The sequence below is a fragment of the Rhinolophus hipposideros genome (genome assembly GCF_964194185.1).
Source record: "Rhinolophus hipposideros genome assembly, chromosome: 7".
In the NCBI taxonomy this organism is placed as follows: Eukaryota; Metazoa; Chordata; class Mammalia; order Chiroptera; family Rhinolophidae; genus Rhinolophus; species Rhinolophus hipposideros.
The window spans coordinates 54609326-54631661 of NC_138053.1; the positions used below are offsets into that span (position 1 = coordinate 54609326).

At 35.2% G+C, this 22336-nt stretch overlaps 1 protein-coding gene across 5 annotated transcripts in view; it reads right to left on the reverse strand.

Annotated features, from left to right (window-relative positions):
- TNPO1 (transportin 1) overlaps nt 1–22336 on the reverse strand; it is a 73618-nt gene that overhangs the window by 48333 nt on the left and 2949 nt on the right. For 3 of the 5 annotated variants that reach the window (XR_013993707.1, XR_013993709.1, XM_081054552.1), the window contains exon 2: nt 25–138. Coding sequence is in view for 2 of the 5 variants with exons in the window: in XM_081054552.1 (XP_080910678.1) it covers nt 25–138 (114 nt within the window). In the remaining 3 variants the exon portion in view is untranslated. Of the gene's footprint in view, nt 1–24; nt 139–274; nt 399–22336 lie in introns of those variants that run through there. The other 2 variants (XR_013993708.1, XM_081054551.1) reach the window with 1 other exon arrangement.

Sequence of the window (22336 nt, forward strand, 5' to 3'; positions counted from 1 at the left end):
GCGGCCAGGCCTCGGAAAGGATACTTGTTGCACGGTTCTCTGGATGGTGGTGTCTGGGGACTGAGACTCCTTCAGCAGCTGCAGGATTTGCTGAAGCCCTTGCTCGTCAGGTTTCCACTCATACTCCATCTTGGTTTGCTGCAAATAAAGCCAGACACAGGAAGAGACGGAGCAAATGTTACTCCCCGTGCACAGGCCCCAGGGCTTCCCACGCCGAGCAACCCCTTCTTCCCGCCCGAACGACCCCTGTGCTCCTCAGACGCCTTTGACCTGCCTGGGGCGCCCCGAAGGGAGTCTCGGACCGCGAAACCCGGGGGAACTGATCCTAGCAGTTCGGCCGCCAATGTCTGCTGCTGCCGCCGCGGCCGCCAAGCGCCAGGAGCCGACCAGACTGAGTCACCGCGAATTTGCAATCTGGCCCCTAGATCCGCTCACGGGAGCCCCCAGGGTCCTAATGCCACGCAGTTTTCTCCAACCCAATCTAACTCGAGTTTCGTCCAGATTATTACTGATTTAAGCGCTTATCAAAAGCCAAATCCTTATCAAAACCCCTTCGAAACACCTGAAGAGATCTGATTTTGGTTATCAGTCGTTTTGTTAACATGGTGAATAATGAAGAATGACTGAAATAGGGAAAAAAGCCTGATAATTCCCTACAGCTCAACAATACTTGGAGGAAATACAAATGTTTACATTTCAATTTTATATATAAAACACTAAGTACTAATATTTAGTCTAAAATATTAAAGATGCATTGCAATCACAACCCACACCTCGATAAACACTAGATATTGCATTTACATCTGCAGAACTTAATTTAAAAATGCATTCTTTCATAAACTCCAACTTTTGAATTTACTAAGTGAAATAAATTCCATCTGAAATAGCTACATTTCACAACTAAGGGCTTTGGGCTAAAACAAAATAAAAATAATGTAATTTACAATTGGATAGCATTTAATTCTATTAAAGTGTTTTCACATACATTTTTTCATTTGATTCTCACTCCAACTTGGGGAGTTATTATTTGATCATGGGACAACTATGAGACAAAAAGATCTGGGTAAATTACAATTAATTAGTGAAGATTAGGAGAATATAGGTTTAAACTATTAGGAGTTTCATCTGCTGCAATCAATTGAAACATATCCATGGCAGTTTCACTAAAACTAAATGCTTAAAAAAACTTAAGAATCAAATATGAATTATTTGTAAAAACCAAAATGAGTTTGCTGAAGGAGAGTGTTTTTTGTATGGCCCTACTACTACATGATGGTTTGACAATTGAAATTAGTCCTTTTCTAATAAGAGTCCCTTCCTAGTAGAGATTTTAAAAAAATTACCTGACCTTACTGCACCTTTCTAGTTAGCATTGTTTTTATTTCTTTTTCTTTTAGCCGTTTCCTCTCTCCTTCTTTCACCCTTATTTTCTGCTTAATATCCTGTAATCTAGCTTTACTCACCACCTTCTAAACAAACCAAACCCCAAATATGTTTAAAAAAAAGAAAAAGGATCATTTGGACATATCTATCAGTAATAGTGTAGTGTTTTTATTCCAGTCTTCATTCTGTGTGTTTATATTATATACATTATATTTTATAATAATGGGATTGTCTTTTTCCTTGCTCAACTTTACATATTAAATGTATTTTTAAAAACATATTAGCATTCTACTGCATTGCTGTGCCATAATTTTAATAAACTTTTAATTGGTATAATATATACACAAACCTGTACAAAATCATAAGCATACAACTAGAGTGGATTTTTAGAAACTGTTCACACCCGTGTAACCAATGTCCACATCAAGCTATATTATCTGTACCAAGGTTTCGCATTCTATACGCATTCTTGTACGCATTCTGTCACCAACCCACCCCAAAGTGATCTCTATTATACTTTCTATTATTATAGAGCCTTACCCTTTTCTTTTTACTTCGAAATTCATTTTTTTTACTTTTAAAATTACAAAAACTGTATTATCACAAATCAAACATGACCTTACGAGGAAACTTAATTCAGTCCTTCCCCCAAGCTTGCCTCCCTGAATTAGTTTATCAGTTTGATGTGAATCCTTTCATACCTTTCTCTATTCTCACACATAAATATAGTTCTGGGTTTTTTTTAAAGATCACACTACACATAATATAGCAAGACCATCATTCCCGGCCAATGCATATAGATTTAACTCACTTTTTAATAGATCATATTGGTCTTTAGAATTGAAAGAACATAATTTGTTCAACCATTTACTGATTGGCTTCCAGGTTGTTTCTACTTTTTTGCCATTATGAACATACCAAAAAATACTCCTGTACTAATGTCCCTATACATTAGTAACAACCCAATTGGATTAGGCCAAAAGTATGTACATTCAAAAATTTTGAGTTATTATTAGATTAATTTCCAAAAATAGTTATGTAATTCACACCAACAATATGAATGTTTCCCAGATCTCTGCCAGTTCTTTAAATTTTTTGTGAATATAATGGGTGAATAAATTTCTCCTGATACTGGAGTGAATGGGGGTTTCGGGGGGGAAACTGACAGTCTGAGGCTTAGTTATGAGTTGGAATTGCTATATGCATATCACACCTGTTGAGATGACATTTGGATAGTTTACTTAACTCCTTCACTGCCCATCTGAACAAGAAACTAAAGCCAGGGGCCAAAAGCCAAAAGTCTGAAAGGCATCATCACATCCATCCCAAGGATGACTATTACATAATATCATTACCAACGAGCCTTCTTTATCCTTGCATTCAAATAAACAGAATTCTTTTTCTTTTCAAATAGCTTAATATTAAGTATTTAATTTGATCAGCCTATTATTATGGCATAGGGAAAACTGAGATAAACCCCTCCTCATACCTTACTGAAGTTATGTGGAACAAAAGGCTCTCAAAAATATTTGGTTGGTAATTGCTTCATAAGAGATCTCAGGCCACTTTGAATTTCTGTATCACATTTATATTGTAGAATACAATATAAAATTTAGCATTTTAAACATTTAAATTGTGCAGTTCAGTGGCATTAAATACATTCTCATTGTTGTACAACCACCATCAACTCTATCTCCAGAATTTACCACATTTCAATAGCCATTAAAATTAGGAAGAATTTATCTTAGGGTAGCCGAGAGGTCACAGGGTTATTTCGATAACATCTGAAGTACTTCAAGCTAATGATGCACACCAGAATTATGAGATAGAAATAATTTAAATAGTAAAAATGACATCTATATGAATTAATAGAATATCAACATTAATACTGAATTTTCTTAAAATAATCACTATTCTTTATGCATATTCAAGACAGATCAAAATGTTCCAAAAAAAGGGGAAGCAGTACTTAAAATTTTTCTTTTAGAAGACATAAGTCAGGCTGATTGGTCCATGACATTCAATGCTGAATGCCCTCCCCTCACCAAAGGCATTTCAATGAGCAAAGACAGTTATTTGAACTATCTAGACAGAAAATGGCACCAGAATAAAAAGTATCCTGCAAGAGGTAAGTTACTGTAAGGTACCATTTGGGGCCTTTAAAAGACTAAAACTTAATCAAGAGTTCCAAACTGGTAAGAATTTAAATTTATATAAAACTTTGAAGTTGCTAGAGTTGAGGATGATGTGAGAGAAAGAAGCCAGACTGGTTAATAAAAGTAAAAATATCTAGAGTCTCCCCTGCTGACGGGGCTGTAAAATATAGTTTAAAAAGCAGGCAGGTGGACTGGACTCAACCAACCTAAATTTAAATCCTAGTTCTTCCACTTAGTAGCTGTGAAAACACGAACAAGTTACTTAATCTCAGTTCCCCAACTATAAAATGAGAATATACCAGCTCTATAATAGGCTTATAGGTGCCTGCTTGGCATACAGTATGATTTGAAATACAGTTTTAATTGTTACATCAATGGTTTTCTACAGCCTGCAAGACAAAATCTAACTTCTTTTCCTGGATGATGCTCTTCATGATCTGGTCCATTACCTTCAGGGACAGCTTTCTCTCTTACGAATCAACTTCCAACTTTACGCGCCAGCAGTAATACCAACTGCAGCTTTTATATGTCTGAGCCTTTGAATAGGGATTTCCTGCCTGGAATGCCCTCTTTGAATTTGACCATTTGGCAAACTCCTCACTCTTCAGAGTTATGCTCATCTATTCAATTTACAACTATATTATTAAGAGTCTTCCTTGGTGATATGGTTGATACTGGATACTATTTCTCTTCTGTGACATTATTCCAGGACCTCCCCACGAGACATAAGTGTTTTTTTCATTACAGATCTATAGTTTATAGCTATTCCCATTTTAGAAACTGTCACACTGTATTATAATTATTTCCAGGTCTGTCTTAGCAATAGATTATGTGTTCCTTGAGAGCAAGGACTTTCTGCCTTCTTTGCCTAGCAGAGTCTGATTCAATAAATAGTTGTTGAATAAATATGCCTGTTGTTGCCATTAATTCAACTGAGTAAATATTAAGTTGAACAACTCAACTACCAGGTGCTCAGTGAGCACTGAAAATTCAAAGTTAAGTACCGTGTATCCCCAAAAATAAGAACTAGCTGGACAATCAACTCTAATGCGTCTTTTGGAGCAAAAATTAATATAAGACCTGGTACTGTATTATACCCAGTCTTACATTATAGTAAAATAAGACTGTGTTTTACATTAATTTTTGCTCCAAAAGACGCATTAGAGCTGATTGTCCAGCTAGGTATTATTTTTGGGGAAACATGGTCACAACAAATAATCTGAAAAAGAAATAAAGAACACATCACATTTACACTTTCATCAAGAAGAGGACAACACTTAAGAATAAATTTAATCATGGATGTGAAAGGGTTCTACTCTGAAAACTGTTAGACACTGATGAAGAAGACAAACAAATGGAAAGCTATTCCATGTTCACAGATTGGAAGAATTAATATTATTACAATGTTCATACTACTCAAAAACATCCAGAGACAATGCAATCCCTTATCAAGATTCCAATGTCATTTTTTTTTTTTTTACAGAAAAGAAAAAACAATTCTAGAATTCACGTGGAATCACAAAAGACACTGAATAGCCAAAGCAATCCTGAGAGAGAGGAACAAAAACAGAGGCATCACACTTCTTGATTTCAAACTACATTATAAAGCCATAACAATCAAAACAATGATACTGGCAGAAAAAAAGGATACATAGACCAATGAAACATAATTGAGAGCCAACAAATAAATCCATGCATATAGAGTCAACTAATATTTGACAAAGGAGCCAAGAATATTCAATGGGGAAAAATTTATTTATCCTTAATAAATGGTGCTGAGAAAATTGGATATTTGCATGCAAAAGAATGAAACTGGACCCCTATCTTACACCACTCAAAAATGAACTTGGAATAGATTAAAGCTTGAATGTTAAGACCTGAGACCAGAAAATTCTTAAAGAAATAGACAGAAAAAGCTCCTTCACATTGGTTTTGGCAGTGATTTCATGGATATGATACTCAAAGCACAAACAATAAAAGAATAATTAACAAGTAGGATTCTATAGAACTAAAAAAGTTTCTGCATAACAAAGGAAACCATCAACAAAATGAGAAGGCAATCTACGAATGGGAGAAAATTTTGCAAACCACATATCTGATAAGGTGTTAATATTCAAATATATAAAGAATTTATACAACTCAATAGCAAAAAACCCCACAAAAAACAAAAAACAAACAAACAAACAAACAAAAAATCCAAGTAACCTGATTTAAAAAATAGGCAAAGGACCAGAACAGATATTTTATCCAAGGAAGATACTCAAATGACCAATAGGTATATGAAAAGGAGCTTAATACCACCAATCACGAGTGAAATGCAAATCAAAAGCACCATGAAATAACACCTCAAACCTGTTAGAATGGCTATCATCAAAAAGAACAGAGATAACAAGTGCTGGCGAAGATGTGGAGAAAAGGAAAACATTTGTGCATTGTTGATGGGAATATAAATTGGTGCAGCCACTATGGAAAACAGGATGGAGGTTCCTCAAAAAATTAAAAATAGAACTACTACACGATCCAGCAATTCCACTCTGGGTATATCTTGGAAGGAAATAAAATCACTGTGTCAGAGATATCTGCACCTTCATGATCATTGCAGTATTATTTACAATCGTCAAGGCCTGGAAACAATGTATATGTCTATCAACAAATGAATGGATAAGGAAAATGTGGTATACGAATACAATGGAATATTATTCAGCAATAAAAAAAGGAAATCCTGCCCTTGTGACATGGATGAACCTTGAGGGCATTATATTAAGTGAAATAAGTCAGACAGAGAAAGACAATATTGTATGATCTCACTTATATGAGGAATCATAAATAAATAAATAAATAAATAAATAAATAAATAAATAAATACCCAATAAGCAAAACCCACTCATAGAAACAGAGAGCAGACTGGTGTTTGCCAGGGGCCGGGGGTTGCAGGGAACTGGTGAAAGCGGTCAAAGGGCACAAACTTCTAGTTATAAGATCAATGAGTTCTAGGGATGTAATGTACAGCATGTGACTTTAGTTAACAATACTGTATTATATATTTGAAAGTTGCTTTAAGAGAGTAAATCTTAAAAGTGCTCACACCCTCCAAATTAAAAACAAAATGTGTAACTACGTGAAATGATGGATGTGTTAACTAACCTTGTTTTGGTCATCACTTCACAATACCTATATATATCTTAAACTTACATAATGTCATATGTCAATTATATCTCAATAAAGGTGAAAAGTATTTAAAAAGGAAAAAAGAGTTTTACTACTACTTCTCAAAAACAAAAAAAGTTGGGTTGCAATGTATGTCTTTCTATTCCTGGTCCAATTTTCTTCTACTCCAAACTGCCTCTTTAATTCACAGATCAATTAAGAGAGTAGCTTTTCTTAAAGTAACATTGTTCTCCACTTTGATTATTTAATGATGGTTTATGTGTGGACATACATGCAAGATGGAGACAAATCTGTATGCTCTCTAGCAAGATTATGATAGCTCTTGGTAAAATACTGGTTTTGAATGATTAAAAATGTAGCAGTACCAGGCAAGCTACTGATTATAGCTGCACTTACTAACTACACTTAAGGACCTGGTGAAAAAAGCTATGGTGCAAATAGCCAAATATTTTCCTGTGTAACACATCTGAAATTATAAAGTAAGTCAATAAAGGGTATGAGTCACTATCTTAGAATCTACTTGGCATGTTTATAAAGTGAGACATACCTGTAAAGTTAACAAGGGGCTAAGATAATTTTTTTGAAAAATTAGATAACACATGGAGACAGCCATTATAGATCATTTTTGTGACTACAAGTATATTGTTTTATTGCAGTTAGATTGTTCCTAAAATTCTGGAGTGTGAGGGCCCTAGGAATTTCTAATTTCATGTCCCAAGCTATCCTTGGTTGTTAAAGTATAATGTGTTGATTCAGTATTTCACATTTTCAAGTGTAAAAAGAAACAGAAACATAGCACTATGTTCTCTGGCCAGGGCTGAATTTGAAAAGGGTCAAAGTAGTTTAGACAGAATAGAAAGAGGGTAAATGGTAAGTGGTCAGTAGGCTGATTATCATTAGCTTTTATCTAATCTTTCCTTTGTTCTTTGAAATCTCCCTCACACATTCAGATTTCAGTTGTGGGAAGACAGACACAGAAGAAAAAAACTTATAAAAGAAAATCAATTTTTACAATTTTAGATCCTGAGCTGAATATTGGTGTACACGATTTATTGTTGATAAGCAGGAAGATAGAATAGAGGAAGTATGGGTTCCAAAGTTATCCATAGATGGGTTCGAATCCCAGTTCTCTCAATTTATTTTTCAGGACAGTGACTGAGCCACAGTTCAGTCATCTGTGAAATGGGATTGATGAGAAGATTAAATCAGAATATAAAGTGCTGCAATAGTAGGTACTTAATGTTCATACCCTTTGAATTTCACCCACCACTCACTGAAATTATCATTAACACCTAGATTTACTGATGGCACTTTGTATCATCAGATAGAGTTAAGATAAAGACTACTTAAATTATTTTTGTACGGTCAAAAAGCATGCAACAAAATGGGCTGTTTGAGCTGTTGTTTAAGTGAGGTAATATTTTAAGAAATAGAAAAATTAAAAAAATATATGTATGTATTGGAGGACTAAGAGGAACAAAGAATCAGAAATCGAGTGGTAAATATGAAATTAGACATGAATGTAACCAGTCTATAAAAATGTTTTAAGTGTGAAAACTAAGTAGTTCATTGGGGTAGTACTCAGAGTATGCAAAAAGATAGGAAAAGAATACAAAATAAATTCTATATAGTCCACAAATGGAAAAAAATAGCAGGATATAGTGTTCTATGACAGATAGTACTATACAACTAACAGTTTATTTCGTATAACAATAACAGCAGCACATATTCTGTGAGTGTTCAGTCTGTTTTTCTATTACTGTGATAAAGGAGCAACAAGACTCAACTAAGATTGAGGCATAAAAAAATTAATGAATATATAAAACCTCGAATGAAATGTGAGATGGTAAGGAAACGTGAGATTACATTGCATACATGAGATTACACAAAGGATAACACTATCTACTATACACACCAAGAAAGTGTTCAGTTTATAAGAATGTATCTTTAACGTTGAATCTTGGGATAAAAAGCTTATTGTCCTCTTACAAATAGAAAGAATGAGTTATCATGTCCTATCACCTTCTATCCCACCCCATGAAATTGGAATTGATCAATTTAAACTTTAACTGAAATTAGAGAATAGCAGTCATAACATCTTGTCTTCAGAATGAAAATAGAATTAGACAATATCTATCCAATCCTCTTATTTAAAACAAACGGGGAAATAAAGACCTAGAAATCAGCACTATAAATTAATGAAGAATTAAGAAGAAGAATGTGATTTCCAGTTTTCAAAGCAGCTAGAACATCCCGTTTTATATTATGAGGTTCTTGCCCCCCACCCAGTTTTTTGTATAGTGCACTGATTTTCTGATAGGTATATAGCAGTAAACCCAAAGGCCTTTTCTAAAGGGAACTGGGTAGCCTACAGCCATGTTTAAGCGATGGGTCTAATGGCAAGGTTCATGCTTTGTGAGTCCATTTCCTAAACACAATTATTAAACCAGGATTGGGTACATCACTTTCCATATAATGAATGATGACACAAAATGATTAGCTAAATCAATTGAATTTCCTTTCTTGGAAACATGATCAGGACGTACTATGATCATTTACCATTTACCAGTTCTTAAAGCAGAAGCTAAAAAGTCATGATGTGGTAGGCAGGCAGCCATCATTAGATTCCAAGTGCAAGCCAAAATTATAAAGGGGCAGAAATTCTAAACAAAAGGAGAGGAGAATGGGCCAGCACAGAGAGAAGCAAGGAAGCTTTGAGCCAGATGACATGGTCCATCAGAGTGACAGTAACTGTTCCTGGAGGTACTGAGTATAATGAATATACCCAGATGGGTGAAGAGTAAACTGAGTAGGAAGAATAGAGAAAATCCCAGAATAAAGCCAGCTGCCAGTTCAGGGCATGCATCCTCATTACAGACAACGGAATTCCTTACCCATCTACTTCTACCCTCCTCTCCCTTCCCATGCCTTTTCCAAGTTATGCTATTTTGGTGCTGAGCATTGGCAATCACTACCCCTGCTGCCATCACAAGGAAAATAAACCCCAAAACCCAAAACCTCACAATATTCATTTTATTAACACTTTATACCAGTGGGAAATGTAGGAAAGTAGCAATTTATCCTCACTATGATGCCAGCTTTCAGGTAATACTTGTTTCCCAAGACTCAGTACACATCTCAAAGGACCTACAACATTTCTTATCAGGCATTTCCAGGAGGCACCACTATTTACAAATTTGGTGGACAAACATATGCTGTATTTGAACAAATATAAAAGGGAGCTCCTAGCACATTATGACAATACAAAGTCAGGAGATACAAGAGCTAATACAGTAATTACTTATCTGGAAAACTAATGAGAACTAGTAGATAATACATGAAAAAAATGCACAAGAGGAAATACAACAGTAAATAAACACAGAAAAATTCTGAACCTTACTGGTAATCAATAAATGCAATAATGAAGTAACGTTTTCAGACTAATTAGCAAAGATAATTTTATAACAATAATATCTGATACTGCTAAAGATACGATGAATCAACTTTTACAAATTACTGACAGAGTATAAACTAATACAACCTATTGGAAATCAGCTCAGCAACCTATATCAAGAGCCATATACATTTCTATACTCTTTGTCCTCATGATTACACTTCTGAGACTGTATCCTAAGAAGTCTAAATACAGAAAAGAAAGCATTATTTTCAAAGATTTTATCCCAGCGTATTGCTAATACAACAATAAACATATGGGTAAATAACACAACATTCAACTGTCAGGCTATTATACAGCCATTGAAACAGATGGCTAATTTCGGTTATGACATGGAAAATGTTTATGATTAGAAAGTAAAAAAAAAAAAAAGATTAAAAGTTGTATATAGAAAACAATTACAGATAAGAAAAAGTATGTATAAGACAGAATTATTAAATGAAAAAAAACTAGAAGGAAATAATGAAAAGCTAGCAATGTATTAGGGTGTTAAGATAATGGGTCCTTGTTTCTGTTCTCTTTAAAAATGTTTCAATATTGTAGTTATGTTACCTTTACAAGGAAAAAAAAAATAAAAAATACTCCAACAGTATAATTGTTTGAAGTCATAAATAGGGCAAAATAAAAGACCTCAGAGAATTCACTATATTATGGTACAATGCTTGCTATTCATAATAATGACAGCGTCATCAACAAGCTTAAATTACACTTTTTTTTTTTTTACTTTTTAAGAAAGTAAGATGTGAAATATAGATTTTTTGTGTGAAAATTTTACAGGTGCTTAAAGGGTTAAGTTTTAGTTGTAGAAAATTGATGTACTTTTGCTCAGATTATGCCATTAAAATGAGTAGACACAATATAAATATTGAAAAATTAAAAAAAAAATCTTTATAGTAATTGAAAAAAAACCTGATTCAAAGCAGAATTATACCAGAAAAGTTATTTTATAATCCGAGAGACCTAATCTCAGAGAAATGCTGTCTTAATAATTAGAGAACAGAAGTTTCACTTTTGCTTTAAAAAAATGGGAATTACATTCTACACTTGTGACCAGGTTTTTATTATGATTCTAATACTTTATATGTATGGAAATAATTTTCAATAATGTTATAATATCAAATTAATGTTAAGACTTATTTAAATGTTTAAATGAAATACTAAAGATATACCAATACAGTAAGACTACAAAATTTAAAACAGGAATACCACAATTTTCTTTAATATAAAAAAATTTTAAGCATCTCTCACCAACTTCCTAATGTTTCAAAATATTTTTGCATAATTCCAGAAATATCATTAAGAAAAAAATATCAATAAATAGCTCAATTAAACCATATGCTGAACTAGAAGGAAAAAAAAATCCCACAAAAAAGGTAAAAGCCAACAGCAAGTTAAAATGAATTTTAGCTTAGAAAAGAGAGTCTATAATTCTTCTACAATGGTTCTTAAGAGTTCTGTAGTAACAAGTTCTATAGATTCTCTCAATAATCATACCTATAAATATTTTAAACAAAAATTATTAATGTATAAGAGAATTCCGACTGTAGAAATGAACATACCACAAATAATTTAAATTTGTCATTTAGCATATACTGAACTGAAAAAGATTAGTTCTAGTACTTTTCATTTTGCTAATCAATCATTTGTGTCATGTACTATTTTACTTTTTAAGAAAATAATTCATAAATCATTTAAGTAATTTAAAATAAAGACATTTAGAAAATAATAAATGGAAACTGTTTAAGATAAAAATTTATATTAGAATTGTCACTGGATTCTTAATATATTTTTCTGCCTAATGAAACTAACATAATAACCAAGAAGAGGTGGAAAGAAAATATATGCTTACGAATTATCTTCACTATACTATACTATATACACTATACTACACAACTATACTAATGGTATAGTTCTATGTGCCTATTTAGTCTATGAGGTACACTCATAATTTGTAGACATAAGAGTTTAATGAACTGCCTCAAAAATATACACTATTTCCATTACACTAAACTGATTCTTAGAAAGGAAAATAAATTCACTATAAAATAAATTTTCCTAAATTATTTTCCTGAAGTAGGGTTGGAGATACAGAAAACAAACCTTTGTCTTAAGTCACATGAAATACTTCAGTTAAAAAATCTTTCATATAGCAAATAATCTATATTATAAGCAGTTAATAAAATACAGTCTCCAGTCAACTTTCATTATACATTCTTACAGGAGTAGCGTGCATATTCTAGAATAAACTCTAGAAATTAAATCAATAAGCAAACATTTATTAAGTACTTGTATATGCAAAATTTTACAGCTGGAAACTACAAATACAATAAAAGTCTGCAAGGAGAGGGATGAACTAGGAAATCTCTAAGATTTCTTTACCTTATTAAACAATTCAACATATGGCTAGATATTTGATGAACGTGACTTAAAAGCAACTGAGATGTACACGAGTTTATAATACCCAGAGCTATAAAATGACAATTTTACCTGAAATCATAATTTTGTCCTGGCTGCTGAGCAATTTAAGCTCTACTAGAATCTGGAGTGTGACTATGTAGATTCTGTTTTATAAATAAAAATTGTCCGCCGTGTACCTGATCAGCAAGTACCAACTCTAAAACAAAAGCCTTTAGCCCACTAGGATGTAAAGTTATGGCAAAGCCAGGATTTTTATTAGAACCTTTTCATTTTTAGGCCTCAAACGTTTATTTAAGCTTCCTTCCCCATCAAATACCTAAATTAAATGTTAAACTACTATACCGGTCTCTTGATTCTGAGCTTACAAGACTCCAAAAAAACCTCCTACCTGTTTTCAGTTTCTCCACTGTTTCATTCTTGACTTATGAAGGAGGGAGATGGCTGTCAGACCAGAGAAAGGACATTGTCAGGGGAGGCCACGCAGACACGAACTCACAGTCACAGCCTTTCTGGAGCTAAACAAGCCCAGTGTAACTTCATAGGATGTTAGGACAAACTGCCTCTGACCATGCGTCTTTAAGTCTTCTGTGCCATAAAGAGCCAAAATAACATCATCAAACAAGGAGTGTCAGAGATCTGGGGCTCTTGTCCCTGCACCAAGAATAGCTGGATGGGCAATCCTGCACAAATCACTTACACTTATTTGGTTCATTTCCTCATCTGTAAAGCTACTAAAGACCATCCTTTCAGCTTCTAAAAGGAAAACACTTAGTTGACTATAAATAATGCATCTGGTCAAATTCCACATATAAAAGCCTGCCTTACTTCTTTTCTTTATACTTGCTACTGAAATTCTCCAAGCCTTCAGGGTAACTTGTCTTCAACTCCATTGTTCCAGTGTAGTTCTGGGACTACTAAGTTACCTGAGTGAAAGCTACATGTCACTTGATTCCCTCGGCAAATACTTGGGCTCCTGTGAAAGGAAGGGCACCGTACTGTGCCGGCTCAGGTCACTTCTTACAGAAGTCACGTTCAACATTAAGAACAATCGTTAATTGAAAATGGTTCAAGAAAACTTTTCATCATAACTTGGGTTTCTACAGAACAGAAGCTTTTACCCATTATCCCCTAAAAACTGTGTTTAACAGAACACTGTGTAAAACACTGTTTTTAACTAAAAATTTACTAGAGAATTCTAATTCCTGCTCTGTGGTTTCAACAGTTCACTGTCTAATGCTCTTTTCCTAAATTAAATCTCATAATATTTGCTAATAAAGCTTTGACAAGCAGCATTTTATGAAATGAAACATACTTTGTGAAACAGATCAGGACCCTTCAGACCACGTTCATATACGTACTACCAACTAAACTCTACCACAGAAGAATAAACCCAAGTATTTTATTTAACCTTCTATACAATCAACATCAGTAACTCTGAAAACATCATTTATGCAAAAGTCTGGTAAATTTTACATATAAAATTTAAATATCTTCACTTTTCTTGCTTTTCTTTCTGTCCTAATGCTCATCAGGGTGATATATTAAACCCTGATCTATCATTACAAAGAGTTATAATGTAGATCTAGAAATTTAAAATGATCCTTTTGTTATACAGATCACTGCCTCTTATCTACATACTGGGGGTGCCAAAAAAAAAGTGTACACATGACTTATATTCATCTTTTGTTATCAGTATATATTGAGTATTATAATTTTAATAGTTTTTTCCTTCCTTAAAATGTGTATACTTTATTTTGGCACCCTCCGTATTTGACTTATTCGTCCACTTCAAACAAGGAATATCAGATTTTTCCATGCACTACATGGGTGGCTCTGTAGTACCGCGCTTAAGAGTACACACCCGGAGTTCCTCTGCTTGACTTTGAGTTCTTGCTCTGCCACTTAGTGTTAGTCATGGAAAGATTAATTAACCTATGACCTATAAAATGAAATTATAGTACCTCTGTCTCTTGGGGTTGTTATGAGGATAAAATGGCAAAGAGTCCATTAAAATAAACTTTCTCTGTCTAAAAAGACAACAACTAAATGTAATACAAAACTCGGGACTGGATCAAATACAGGAAGAAAAAAATGTTATGAAGGATGTAACTGGTATAAGTGACAAAACTGTAATACAGACTGAAAAACTACATTTCCTGAATTTGATACCAGTGTTATTTCAGGAAAGACTATCCTGGCTCTTAAGACATATAGGTTAAAGTATTAAGGGGTAAAGGGGCAAATGTATGGGACCTACTATCAAATGAACAAAAAAATATTTGTGTGGGGCCAGCCCGGTGGCTCAGGCGGCTGGAGCTCCATGCTCCTAACTCCGAAGGCTGCCGGTTCGATCCCCACATGGGCCAGTGGGCTCTCAACCACAAGGTTGCCAGTTCAATTCCTCGAGTCCCACAAGGGATGTTGGGCAGCGCCACCCCTGCAACTAAAATTGAACACAGCACTTTGAGGTGAGCTGCCTCTGAGCTCCCAGATGGCTCAGTTGGTTGGAGCGCGTCCTCTCAACCACAAGGTTGCCGGGTTCGACTCCCGCAAGGGATGGTGGTGGGCTGTGCCCCCTGCAACTAGCAACGGCAACTGGACCTGGAGCTGAGCTGCGCCCTCCACAACTAAGATTGAAAGGACAACAACTTGACTTGAAAAAAAAAAAAAAGTCCTGGAAGTACACACTGTTCCCCAATAAAGTCCTGTTCCCCTTCCCCAATAAAATCTTAAAAAAAAAAAATTTGTGTATGTGTAGTGGGAAGAATGTGGCAAAACGTTAAAAATTGGTGAAACCGGTAAAGTGTTTATGGGATTTCTCCTAATTATTCTCAAAACTTTTCTCTAAATTTAAAAATACTTAAAATCCCTTTCAAAACCAGCTTTGACTCCATTCACCTTCCACTACTACTCAATTTCTCCCCTCACCTGCATTCACAGACCAATTTGAAAGTTGTGTATAGTCACCATCTCCCCGTCTTTTCCCCGCTCCATTGAGACTGAGATTTCCTTATAGGTCTCAACCTAATTTCACCGCAGCGCTGAACACAAGCAGCCACTGTTGCACCTCTTCGCCCGAGAAATGACATCTCCCTGGTTTGCCTTCTATTTCACTTGCTGCTCTTCGTCAGTCTCCTTTGCTGGTTCTCCCACCCCTAAATATCCTAGGCCCTTTTCTTTTCTCTATCTACGTGATCGCATCCAGTCTCTGCCATGAAAGAGCATCCTGAATTCCAGACTTAAGTATCCAACATCTTATAAGACATATCTATATCTACTTGTTTGTTAAATGGGTATCTCAGTCTTTGCTGCTAAAACAGAACTCTTCATTCTTTTCCCCAGCACATTCAAATCTGCTTCTCCTCCAGCTGCCCAATATCACTAAATGCTATTAGTGTTCATCAAGCTGAACTAATACTAAATACTAAGGGGTCATCCTTGATTTCGCTCATATCTCACATCTAAACCATCAGCTATATTGTCAAAATTTAACTTCAAAATATACCCTCTGACCACTTCTCACTTTCTCCACTGTCCAGATGCACGTTCTGCAAGAGCATGGTCTACGGCACTAGGTTTTCTTGCTTTCTCTTTTGTTCTTTTACAGCCATTTTCTGAGACAAAGCAGCATAAATGACCATATTAAAGCTTCAGTGAAACCATGTCTTCTCTATGTCAAACCTTCCAATGGTTTCTCATCACACCTCATATCCTTACCGCAGCTTACACACACAGTTGCACCTCATCTGGGCTCCTGCCCTGCTCTGAACTACTCTCCTAGCAGTCTCTGCGCCCTTTTTCACTATGTTCCAATCTGGGTTTTTTTTGTAGTTCCCTGATAATATTATGCTTGGTCCCACCTAAGAGACTTTACTTTTGCATACTCTTTTTTCAAATATTCTTATTATTCACTCTTTCTCCTCATGCAGACTGCTGGTCAAATACGACATTTATGAAAGATAATGTTCTCTCCCCTCTCTTCCCCCATTATTTTCTATTTCCTCTCATTGCTTTAGTTAGTACCTATTTCTTTATTTCCCCTTTCTTCATTAAAAAAAAATCTTTAAAGGAAAAATGAATACGTGACTGTTTTTCATTGTATGAAAAATGTAAACAATACAGATGAAATTCAAGTTCCCTTCAAGTACATCTCCTCATCTTGGGCCCCTCCCTGAAGGTACTCTAATATCCATTTGATGCATATTCTTATAGAGCTGTCCTTTGCACCTTTAAATACGTGTTTCCGTAGAAATAAAAAAGGTTTTATTTCTGTTCCATGAAAACTCATTCAAAACATGCCTTCGCTTTCCTACCCATTACATATAGCTCTACTTCATTGCTAACTGCAGTAGGGTTTATCATGAACACTTAATCTACGTGTATTTCCAATTTTGCACAATTATAAGTAATTCATTCGTTTAAGAAATATTTACTGAGTGCCTATTATATTCTACGCACTGTTCTAGTTGCTGCAGATACAGCAAAAAATAAAACTAAGATCTTTGCCCTCTCGGGAACTTACATTCTTGTAGGAGGAGAAAGACAATAGAATATATAATGCAAATTTTTTCTGCATAGGGCCAGATAGCAAATATTCTAGGCTTTGCAGATCACATGTCTGTTGTATGTTCTTTGTTTTTGTGTTACAACCCTTTAAAAATGTAAAATCCATTCTTAGCTCATAGGCTGTACAAAAGCAGGCCACAGGGCAACGGGGCTGTAGATTGCTGATCCCTGATATAGTGTGTTAGAAGATGGTATGTGCTTTGCAAAAAATAAAGAATCCAGGATAAAGAGGATGGGAGAAAGTAGGATGCACTATTAAGTAGGGGGTTAGAGGAGGTGAAATCTGAGCAAAGACCTAGAGGTAAGACCAGTGAGCCAAGTAGATATTTGGGAGAACATTCCAGACAGCTGAACTAGCTAAAGCAAAGGCCCTGAAGTGGGAAAATGTCTGATATATTTATGATATAACAAGGCTAGTGAGCAAGAGGTGAGGAAGGTGAAGTGAAAGGGAAGTGTGTTGAAAAGATTACGTAGATCTTTGTAGGCCACTGTAAGGACTAGATTTTGTGTGTGTGAGAATGGTGCAGACAAAGGCCTGATTGGAAGTGGGTTTAATAGAGCATGAGGAGAAAACTTGGCAATAGCAATGTAGACAACTCTTTCGAGGAATAATGCTGCAAAAGGAAACAAAAAACCCCACAAAAAAACAAAACAAAAACAAACAAACAAAAAACAAAGGGGGGAAATAGGTGGTAAAGAGTGGGTCAAGTTTTTTTCATTATTTTCGTTTTTTTTAAAAGAAGGGAGAAATAATAGCTGATAGAAATAATCCAATAAAGAAAAAAAAATGATGTGGAAGGAGAGAAGCTGAAGCGATGTCACGGAGCAGGTGGGAGAGGATGGGATCTTGTACAAAAGCAGACACAGGGACATGAACACTTAATCTAAGATAACAAGCAGAAAAATAGCACATATTGGCACAGATGCTGGGAAGCACATGGGGTGCAGGGAGTCTCGAAATTTTCTGATTGCTTCAATTTTCTTAGCAAAGTAGGAACCAAGGTCATGAGCTGAAAATGAAGATGAGATGTTGCAGGTTTGAAGAAAAGAAGGTATGAAATAGTCATTTAGGAGAGTGGGGAAGTGAACAGACTAGGAAAATAAAGTATAATCAACAGGCAGCATTAAGGACCCACTTGAGGTACATGGTCGTGGGTAGTTGTGTGTTTTATTCTAGCCACACTAAGTTACATAGGGGCAGGTGCAAAGAAAGCAGAGAGTTGGTTTAACTACTAAGACTGTGGATCTACCAAGAAAGCAAAGAGCAAGGGAGCAGATCCAAAGCAGTGATTAAAATGATTAACCATGGAATTTAAGCTGAGTAAGAAAGGGAATCAAAACATCAAGAGGTGAGTGGCCGGGAAATAGTACCGTGTTGCCCTGAAAATAAGACCTAGCTGGATTATCAGCTCTATGCGTCTATTGGAGCAAAAGTTAATATAAGACCTGGTCTTTCTTATAAGACCGGGTCCAATATAATATAATATAATATATAATATAATACAATACAATACCAGGTCTTATATTAATTTTTGCTCCAAAAGACGCGTCAGAGTTGATGGTCCTGCTAGGTCTTATTTTCGGGGAAACACAGGTAATAGGATCAATAGATTGGAGGTTCCACTGGCGTCAAAAGATGGTTGGGGCTGAGATACCAACTAGGAGGAGTGACCTACAAAAATAGGAAGTACGGTCACACAGTAAAATACATGAAATGGTAACTATGGAGGGATTGCAGTTATTGACAACGCAAGAGCGTATCACGATGGAGTGAGTGACTGAGAAATAGGGTAGATAGGAAAAGCACTGGAGAAAAGGTCTAGGAAACAAGTCAGGGTACTGGAAAGATCAGTTATATACACTCTTCAATTTCAATATAAAGATTGAAGTGGTATTAGAGAGATGAGGCAGTGAGCCTGGAGCTAAAATAACTGAGAAATGAGTACTAAGGACCTGGAGGGTAGTAGTTGACAGTAATCATGAGGGATAGTGGATTACATAATCTGATGAAATAACCCCAAAGTGAGGATTTTTAGGAAGAAGATGTTTAGGGAGAAGGGAGACTAGTCTGAAAGCAGCAAAAAGATGCAGACACCTTTGTTACTTGTTAGAACAGTAATAAGGAGAGCTATGGAAAAGAACAGGTTTCCATAAGAGCAAGAAAGTGAAGGGAATTTTTTTCTTTATTTAGAAGTTTATTATCCTGTGGATTTTGATATACCATCTATCAGTTTTCCTGAAACTTACGTACAGAGTGAAGGGAACGTTTAAGTGTAGGCTAAGACTGGGTTTTGCAGATGATGGACTGTGAATTCCAGCAGGCACAGCAAAAGAATATGAAGAGTTGGGAAGGGGCTTAAAAAAAGCAGACAAATATAGACCCAAATATAGACGAACTGGAGAGCAGGAGACGAAAGGTGACCTGGAAGTCTGGATGGAGGTTCTGTTGCTACTAACAGACATATTGAATATAACTGACTCCTGATATACCCGTATGTTTCTCTAAGAAATAGATGGCTGTGCTGATTTATTCAATGTATGAATTTCCCTACAAACTTGACAATACGCACTTTTTCACTTTTGCCAATATGATGGGTAAAAAAATATTCAGTTTTACTTTGCATTTCCCTATTGATGGGGTAGAACATTATTTCATGCTTACTGGCTAACTGTATTTCCTCTTCTGTGAATCTACCCATTTAAAAACCTGAGTTATTTTCTTATTGCTTTATAGTGCTTAAAAATAATCTATTTTTTCTATTTTATTTTGCTCTTAATGAGTCACACAGATCAATGTTGTAAATTTCTCCTTTCACATTTTTCAATGGCTGGTGCTAGGGCAACACAGGCTCAGTTGGTTATCTCTTCCTCAAATCCTTCTACTATATACTAGAGGTTGGCTAACCAAGGTCCACTAGTCAAATCCGGTCACACCATTAGTTTCTATATGGTCTATGACAGCTTTTGCCACACAGTGGCTGAGCTGGTAGGGTCCACGAAGCAGAAAACACTTACTGTTTGGTCCTTTACAAAAAAAGTTTGTGGACTCCTGCTCTAGGAGGGCCGCTGAACTGCCTAAGCGTTTCAAGAACACAGTAGGTCCTTACCTTTGCTGACATACTCTCTGAAGCGCTGCTCCTAGTCCCTGGAAATGCCTGCACCATTTCTCTCACTCTACATGAAAACTGTTACTAGCCTTCCTGGGTGCCTCCACAGATTTATTACTATTATGAAAGCTGTACTATACTTCATCTCACTTCTTTGTTTACATCTCTCTCTCTCCACTAGTATGTAAATCTCTTGAGGACAAGGGACAATCCCAGCACCAATAAAAGTTTAGTTAATGAATAAATGGCACACAAAGTCTTTCATAATTTGCCATCTTTCTCATTATTTTCCTGTTTTCCTATTATCCAGTGAAAATAAACTGTCTTTTTATTTCATTAAGTATTTTTCAAAAACATTATTTCTAATGACAGCGTAATGATCAATGTTTTATATTCGTTTTCTTCACAATTTTGGTGGATACCACCTATTCCTGATAATTTATGTGCATCTATTTAGTCCGTTCATGATTTGTTGAAATAGACCTCTTCCGGAATTTCGTCTTTAGTAAAGACAGAAACAATGGAATCTTGGCCTTTCTGGGTTCAACCTTTTCATCTATGGCAGTAACTTATGCACCTGAGGATTAACGAGCTCCACTGATAATTATTTTATTAATGGCTTTAGAGTGCTTCAAAGTCAACTATAAAAATGCAATTTTTTTTTTATTTGCTTAAATTTTCAGTATAAAATTAACCTCCTACCCCTTGTGGGTAGTCTTATACTCCTTACCTGGGACATCTCTATTATATTTTTGTTTATATCTCTAATAAGATTTCATTTTACTTTGTCAGGGGTTTCATTTTACTTACACCAGGGGTTTTACTAAGTGTATTTTTCAGTTTAGTTATTTAACGGGCATTTATCATTTTTCTTAACCCCAAATTTGATGGATTTCTTTTTCTCTCCCCTATTTGTGTTGCCATTACTAAGACTGTTTCACCCACAAATGCTTGCTGCATTCATTTTAGAAACCAGCTTTATATATTTATTACAAATTACATCTCATCCAGATAAGGGCTTTTCCACCCCCTTTTCTAAAATGTACATGGATAGTTAAGCCCTGTTTAATTAATTTACCCATTCATTACTTCCAGCTCAGTTTCACTATCTTAATAATGTGGTCTATTATCTACAGTTAGATTCACTATGTTATCGTGAATTGTAAGATTCATTGTGAGATTCCGTATTCATTCAATGTTTATGTATTCATTATAAGGATCTGAATATGTATAATACATAAAATTGTGTTACACAAAAGATCGTGAGCTTTGCAATCAGGCAGATCTAGATTTAGATCCAGCCTTGAATACTCTGAGACCTTGGGCCAAGTACTTAGCTACTTATACTTACAGTTCTCCCATCATCAGCAAAATGGAAGTAACTCCCTTAGTGTAACACAGGGCTAGGATAATGAGCATAATGTATGTAAAAGTAACGTGCCTACAAAAATGCCCAGTATATTACATGGAAAAATGGTAATTAACTCCCTCTTCCCTCCCATCTCAAGCAATAAGAGCAATAAATGTGGGGCTCCTCAATTTAAGTGCATTATTAAATTCCCTTACGTAAAAGAAAGTTGGCAATTATGGACCATGAGCTTTGGATGTTCATATACTCTGACCCAGTTTTTTCACTTTGGGGAATCTAAATGAAATAATCTAAAACACAGAAATTGTTTTATGTACAAAGATGTTCATTGTCATGTTTTTTTAACTGCAAAAATAATTAGAAACTTGCTAACTGTCCAACAGTAAAATGTTTAATTATGAGAAATCACACAGAAGTTATGTGGTTATTTAAAAAGATGTTTACAAAATAATTTAATAGCATGAGAAAATGCTTACCGCGCTGAGAAAAGCAGAATGTAAAATTATTCATAGTGTTCTCAACTGTGTAAAAATCAGAAAAACATATTGCAAGGAAATGCACCAAAGCATTTATAGCAGTTTTCTCATAGTCCTGATATTAGTGATTATTATTTTATGGTTGTTTTCTATAGTTTTCTAAAATACCAATGATCATGACAATTATGATAATAACAATTATTTATGGAGTGTTTACAACATGCCAGGCTCAATTCTAT